This window comes from Elephas maximus, chromosome 1 (assembly GCF_024166365.1).
Source record: "Elephas maximus indicus isolate mEleMax1 chromosome 1, mEleMax1 primary haplotype, whole genome shotgun sequence".
Taxonomy (NCBI): domain Eukaryota; kingdom Metazoa; phylum Chordata; class Mammalia; order Proboscidea; family Elephantidae; genus Elephas; species Elephas maximus.
The window spans coordinates 123,483,374-123,491,189 of record NC_064819.1 but is presented as its reverse complement, the minus strand read 5'-3'; the positions used below and the strand labels follow the sequence as shown (position 1 = coordinate 123,491,189).

The 7,816-nt window shown below is 41.1% G+C and overlaps 1 protein-coding gene across 1 annotated transcript in view; it reads right to left on the bottom strand.

Annotated features, from left to right (window-relative positions):
* Positions 1-944: 944 nt before the first annotated feature.
* PRIM2 (DNA primase subunit 2) overlaps positions 945-7,816 on the bottom strand; it is a 386,408-nt gene continuing 379,536 nt past the window's right edge. The window contains exon 14 of the mRNA XM_049894929.1: positions 945-1,073. Coding sequence (XP_049750886.1) covers positions 1,059-1,073 — 15 coding nt within the window. The 3' untranslated portion in view covers positions 945-1,058. The remainder of the gene's footprint in view (positions 1,074-7,816) is intronic.

The window sequence follows — 7,816 nt, the reverse complement described above, 5'->3', positions numbered from 1 at the left end:
TGAAAGTGAAGAGGACTTGAAACACTTACTGATAAGATCAAAGACCACAGCTTTCAGTATGGATTACACCTCGACATAGAGAAAACAAAAATCTTCACAACTGGACCAATAAGCAACATCATGATAAACAGAGAAAAGATCCAAGTTGTCAAGGATTTCATTTTAGTTGGATTCACAATGAACACCCATGAAAACAGCAGTCGAGAAATCAAAGGACACATTGCATTGGGCGAATCTGCTGTAAAAGACCTCCTTAAAGTATTGAAAAACAAAGATATCACCTTGAAGACAAAGGTGTGACTGACCCAAGCCATGGTGTTTTCAACTGCCTCACATGCATGCGAAAGCTGGACGATGAATAAGGAAGACCAAAAAAGAACTGATACCTTTGAATTGTGATGCTGACTGTTAGCAACCAAAACAATTTAATCACTGTGCCACCAGGACTCCTCATATAGTATATAAACATACATATTGTTTATATCTTTATTATAAATTATGTGAATATTTATATCTGTATCAACATTGTTGTTAATTGCCGTTGAGTTCATTCCAACTCACAGCAACCCCATATGTGCAGAGTAGAACTGTTTCATAGGGTTTTCAAGACTGCGATCTTTTGGAAGCAGATCGCCAGGCCTGTCTTCCAAGGCACCTCTGGGGGGGTTCAAATCGCCAACCTTTCAGGTAGTAGCCCAGCGCTTAACCGTTTGTACTACCCAGGAACTCCTACACATTAACACTGGCAGTGAAATTCTCAGAATTAAACATAGACTCATTTATAAGGTCCTCTCATAAACTTTAAAAGCTGCTAGTTTAAGAACTTCATCTTAGGTATCATTACTTATTTGTATTTGGACTTGATGAACATTACCTGACTAGGAGGGTTGTTAGAGGACCCTGGAGGCTGGCGACACTGAAGACACCTAATTAATTAGTACTCCACCAGGTATCAGGCCACTCCCGGTCACCTCCATCTGCACCACGTCACTTTCTTCCTCCATAAGCTGTTTTTCAGACCCTCCGGGGAGCTCTGGAAGAGTCCAGGTCTAACCAGCTCAGAGTAGCCAGACCTGCGCAGAACAGACAACGATGTCCGATGAACGACCTGGGGCTGCCATGCATGCTCAATAACGCAAGAGAACGTGTATCAAGGAACCAAGAGACTCATGCCAAGCAACCAAAATCACTAGAAATGTGTCATCGACAATAGTCTAGCCCATTTCAAAAGCGTTTGGTTTGTCGGCCACTTCCGTTTTGAGTCTTAGTCCGCCTCATAATAAATGATCAGTAGAGACTATGAATAGGTAAAACCTTCTGATCTTGCATACCGTTTCCCTCCACCCCTAAATGAATATGTATAAGTATAAATTGTACATCGCTCGCACAGATGGCAGAACTCAATCTGAGGTCGATACCTCTCAGTTCCCGCTTGCTAGCCTGTGAAATAAACTCTTTTCCTCCTCTCAGAGACAGCGGCTGAGAGTTTGGTTCCTTGCACACTTGGCACGGACCCATTGGTTCGGTTTCAGGGTCGAGATTCTATTGCCCCTGGAGAAAAACTTTTACTTTCTTTTTTGAAGAGTTTTTGGAGAAGAAAACAGATACTGAAGTTTAAGCTGTACATATTCTTTTACTGGGAATTTCATCCTAGGTATATTCCACATGTGCAAAAGGAGAGATGTACAAGAAATGTTTGTTGTAACATTATTTGTAACAGAACATTGGAAACAACCTAAATATTCACCAATAGCAGATTGGACAGATAAACTGTGGTATGTTCATACAGTGGAATACTAACAAGCCCTTCAGAATTAGAGCTTCATGTATCAATTTGGACAAATTTCAAAAGCACTGATGAGCAAATAAACAAGTCGCAGGATACATACCATGTAATATTCCCTATATGAAGCTTAAAAGTGTGCCAAGTAATACTATATATAATTTATGAGGCATAAGCAACATGGTAAGAGTATAAAATGAAAAACACAAAATTCAGTCAAACAGCTACCTCTGGAGAGGGAAGGAGGGGAATGAGGGGCTTCAACTGTATCTGCAAGGATGTACTTCTTTGTAAAAAAAAATACATACATATGTATACATATATTTGAAGGAAATGTATCAAGATTTTAAGATTTGACAAAGCCTGGTAATGTTTTTCTGCATTTCTCTATTCTTTCCTGTGTGCGTGAAATATTTTGAAATAAAGATTCTGTTCCCCAAAGTGGAGAAAACCAGATAAACAGCCCCCTAAACATTAAAAAAAAAAAAAAAAAAAAAAAATTTTTTTTTTTTTAAACATAGTACAATATTAATGAGGCTCGATTATATTTATGAGGGCATTCTAGGTAGAAAAAAACTATTTGCATAACCTCATATGGTAGGTAACAGGAGTAAAAAAGAGTTAAATCGTGAAGGACCTTATAAGTCCTGCTAAGGAGCTGGAATTTTATCCTGAAGGCAACAAAAGGTCATTGAATTTTAAGCAAGGGAGTAACAGGATTTGATTTACACTTTGGTGAGCTCACTCTTGGGGAGCAGCTTGGAGAATAGAATGGATATCTGATGTGAATGGAAGTAAGACCAGTTTGCATGCTTTTACAATGATCCAGGCAGAAGATAATGAGATCCTGGAATGAGTTAGTAGCAGCAGGGAAGGAGAAAAATAGATGAGTATGAAAGGTATTTGGGAAATAAAATCAACAGGACTCTGATGTGCAAAGTGCAGAAGGAAGTCCGGGGAGCTTTTCAGTCTCTGGCTTGTTGGGATAGGTGAGTAAGGATTACAACCACTCGGATGGGGAGTTCAGGGGGAACAGCAGACTTGGGAAAGGTGGGGGAGGTAAAGAATTAAAAAAAATTAATACCTGCTAAATTCTGGCCTTAGGAAAGACATCCCAGGGGGGCAGGTGAATAAATAGGCCTGGAGCCCTGGGGAAAAATTCAGAACTAAGGATATATATTTGGTGTTCATCCATGCATAATAAGCAATTAAAACCATGGAAGTGAATGAGATCTCCCTGGAAGAGTGTGCAAGAGATTAAGGAAACAACATCAGTGAAGATAGAGCTCTGGGGTCAACCCATTGAATGGGAGACAACCAAGAGGATTCCATGAAGACTGAATAGAAATGTGTGGAGATGTAGAGGGAGAACCCGGACATCATACAAGGCAACTTTTTGCCACTAAACCTGCAAGCTTAAATTTGTCAGCACAAACCCTCTGCCTCATCCCTGTATTGAAAATTACTGTGAATTGCCTCCTCCTGGAAACCCTCGTGGCGAAGTGGTTAAGTGTTATGGCTGCTAACCAAAAGGCCGGCCATTTGAATCTACCAGGCACACCTTGGAAACTCTATGGGGACAGTACTACTCTGTCCTACAGGGTCACTATGACTCGGAATTGACTCAACAGCAACAGGCTTGGTTTGGTTTTTTTTTTTTGGCCTCCTCCTACTAAAGGCTAATTTTTCCACCCTGGTTTTAGAGGACTTCAAACCTGGGTATGTAGACCCCTGAGGGACATAGGATATGTTGTAAAAAAAAAAAAAACTCTTAAGGGAATTGTCATGGATTGAATTACACCCCCCAAAATATGTGTGTATCAATTTGGTTAGGCCCTGATTCTCAGTATTATATGGTTGCCCTCCATTTTGCGATTGTACTTTTACATTGAGAGGATTAGGGTGGGACTGCAACACCACCCTTAGTCAGGTCACCTCCCTGATCCAAGGTAAAGGAAATTTCCCTGTGGTGTGGCCTGCACCACCTTTTATCTCTCAAGAGATAAAAGGAAAGGGAAGCAAGCAGAGAGCAGAGACCTCATACCACCAAGAAAGCAGCACCAGGAGCAGAGTGCATCCTTTGGGCCTGGGGTTCCTGTGCCTGAGAAGCTCCTCGGCCAGGGGAAGATTGAACACAAGGACCTTTATCCAGAGCCCACAGAGAGAGAAAGCCTTCCCTGGAGCTGACACACTGAATTTGGTACCAGGAGTGGGGTTGGAACATCCCAAGTCCTTGGATCAGGATATAGTCCTTTCCCAATTCATGGAGCTGCAGAAGCTGGTGAACCCAAGATGAGAAGGTTGGAGAGCAGGAATCCTGCTCACAGGTTGTGATGATCAAGGAATCCCCAAGGTTGGCAGGCAAGACTGCAAGCTTTCTCCTGAGTCACTTAGCCACAGGGGCTGGTGAACCCAAGATAGGCAGGTTAGGGAGCAGAACTCTTGCTTGCAGGCTGTGATGATCGGTGAATCTCAAGATGGACAGGTAAGCTGCTAGCTTAAGTCCCAAGAACCAGAGGTCAGACAAGAGACAGCTGCTGGATCCAGAACAAGCCAACAACCTTTGCAAAGTGAGCAGGAAGGGAGGAAGTAGGCAGCGGAAGGCAGAGAGATGAAGGCTGAGAGGGCAGTGAGCCACCACAGGCCTCACCCCTGCCGGTACCACTCAGCAGATTCCATCGTGGGGGTGAGCACATATCAAATTTCAGCAGGGAAGTGATCACGACATTATACAACTGCCAAAACACTGAGAATCATGGCCCAGCCAAGCTGACACACAATCTTAACGATCACAGGAATCAATTTCCAGATCCTTGCATTCCTTACGAACATTCCTAAATCTAACTTTTGGGTCCAGGCATTAGAAAAATTTTCCTTGCCCACCTCCCCTTCCACAATCACCTTCTTCTGTCTTCACAAAAGAAAGGCATGTCTATTCATATTCGGATGAATTTCCCTAGAGTATAAAAACTTCCAAAGGCCAGAGAAACAACCAAAAATTTTAGTTTCAGTAGTCTTCTTGAGTCACTTAAGGCACCTTAAACATGTGTTGGGCTGTGTCTTACCCTATCTCATATATTTCTAAGGGCACGGTATGCCTCTAAAATCCCATGTGATGTATCCCTCACCTTGTGTGAACCTCTTCAAATCCTGTCCATTTCACCAGTTATTCTTATCCAGTTCTGCACAGGTTTTGCCCAGCTTCATGCAGATACAGAAGAAGCACCTTGCTTAGGCTTCTCTGATGCTGTGAGATGTGAGTGGGAACTCACAAACGGACAACCTAGCAGTGCAGGGAAGTTACCTCTCTGTGGGGCAATCCATAAGTGATGGCAGCTGGCAGCTGGTAAATAAAGGCTTCCCCCTTTATTCAGCAAGAGAGATGGTCCTGACCCACATTTCATTAGGCTCCTCAGATGGTCCTGCAGTGTCCAGCAGCCAGCTGTCTAAAGAAGTAGCCACTTGATAAAGCTTCTACTATTGGCTCTCCCTCTTCCTCCTTCACCCCCGTCCTCATACTCCATATATGCAAGCCTTTGTCTCAGGCTCTGTTTTAGGGGGAAGCCAGGCTAAGAGAGTTCGGATGTTCTGAAATCAGATATTTTGAAGGAGTGATGACGATTTCATTTAACAATTTCCCTTCTTCCATCCCTGTACTGGAAACCGTGGTGGAGTAGTGGTTAAGTGCTACAGCTGCTAACCAAAGGGTCAGCAGTTCAAATCTGCCAGGCTCTCCTTGGAAACTCTATGGGGCAGTTCTACTCTGTCCTATAGGGTCGCTATGAGTCGGAATCGACTCAATGGCACTGGGTTTGGTTTTATGGTTTCTTATCCCTGTACGGCTGCCAAACAGTGCAGTAGAGAGAGTGCTAAGAGAGCAAAGCAGAGACAACATTGGAGAAATACTGAAGGCAGTGGCACCTTACTTTATCCAGGTGACACACTCAAGGCAAGGAACTGTGTCTTGTCTTCCTATCTGCCCAAGAATTAGAATCTTCTTATCCTCCCTAGAATTAGAATATTCAAGATGGATAAAAGACATACTGGGTAATTTCAATCTCTTAGCATGTGCACCCTCTCTGCACTTTTTTTTTTAATGAAAAGAGCTTGGCTAGAACTCACATTCACCTGTGTCTTGATCTAGGGCTCAGGCTTATGTTTTCTTGATTCCAAGGAGCAGATGGAAAAGTTCCTTAAAAAGTCGGTGTTCCAGCTTCAAGTAAAAGGAACATATATTGATGCTAAGTTAGCATTTTATATTATCGTGAGAATTTATTCACACATTGTCATGGATTGAGTCATGTCCCCCCAAAAATGTGTATAACAAATTGGTTAGGCCATGATTCCCAGTATTGTGTGGTTGTCCTCCATTTTGTGATTGTAATTTTATGTTGAGAGAATTAGGGTGGGATTGTAACACCATCCTTACTCAGGTCACCTCCCTGATCCAAGGTAAAGGGAGGGTGGCCTGCACTACCTTTTATCTCTCAATATAAAAGGAAAGGGAAGCAAGCAGTGAGTGGGGAGCTCATACCACTAAGAAAGCAGTGCCAGGAGCAGAGCTCATCCTTTGGAACCAGGGTTCCTGTGCAAAGAAGTTCCTAGTCTAGGGGAAGATTGATGAGAAGACCGACAGAGATAGAAAGCCTTCCCCTAGAGCTGACACCCTGAATTTGGACTTTTAACCTACTTTACTGTGAGAAATAAACTTCTCTTTGTTAAAGCCATCCACTTGTGGTATTTCTATTATAGCAGCACTAGATAACTAAGACAGATATGTAGGTGAAACATTTTCATTAACTTTTGCTAAAATGTTAGAGTGTGTATTCACCTTTTTCTTAGTTGCAAGTCTCCTGTTTGTTGCCCCTTGTCAGTCACTTCTCTGCTTATTTATTCACTCCCATTATGTGTTTATTAGGTTTAAATTACTTAAATGGAAATATGTTGATTCTACTGTAAATAATGTTAAATCGTTACTTAACCTCTTAAGTCCCACATTTACTGGTGGCCCAGTCAATACCTACTCTTCTTTATGCTATGTATTTTAACAAAGCAGGTTAAACTGCACCTTTAAAGCATAACATCTCTTTTTATATGGAACTAGAATAAAATGTTCCCAAAGTCAATCTAGGATGTAACATCCACGAATTTAGAAAAATCACTCTATTTAATTAGGATTAATTCTTCCCTCTTAAGAGGCAGATATGCTGTTTAATTCCCTCAAATGCATAAATATAATTATTTTCAGCTATTAAATTAAATTACCAATCTATCTATATATAAAAATGCTTTTGTGTGAGTCTCTATCTGACCTCCACACCCTTTCTCAGGCATTTTGAGATGACCTGGAAAGTGAAAATTGAGGTGAATACAAAGGTCTCAATGCTCAGTCAATGGAAAAAGTCTTAAAAAACACGATTTTCAATTTGTAGGGTTGATTTTTACCCAATTCTTATCCAGTTTTAGATCCATAAACAAAGTACCTCTAAATAAAAGAATAACAGGTATAAGTAAGAGTCATTCGTAAGCCTAGGGAAAGCCTTCTAAGTGTATTTCCCCAAAATGAATAAAGTTAATGATTCTATGAGAGAGGTAAGATATCCTTTGGTAAGTCAGTGGTTTCCAATTTTTTGTTTTCAACAGTTTTTTTTTTAATGTAATCACATCCATCAGAAATTACATCCTTTTCAATTATTTAATTGATGATAAAATTTTTAGATAGTACTAAAAAAAATTTATTTGGGAGTTATGTGAGCAAAAATATTTGAAGATCACTGAATCAGCTACCTGTAGCTACTTTAATGAATTACCACAAACAGTGGCTTGAAACACCATAAATTTGTCATCTTTATGTGGAGGTCAGAAATCCAAAATTGTGCCCACTAGGCTAAAATCATAGTGTCAGGAGGGCTGTGTTCCTTCTGAAGGCTCTAAGAAAGAATCCATTTCTTTGCCTTTTTCAGTTTCTAGAGGCCACCTACATTCCTTGGCTCATGGCTCCAGTCCTACATCTTCAAAACCTGCAACATCAGG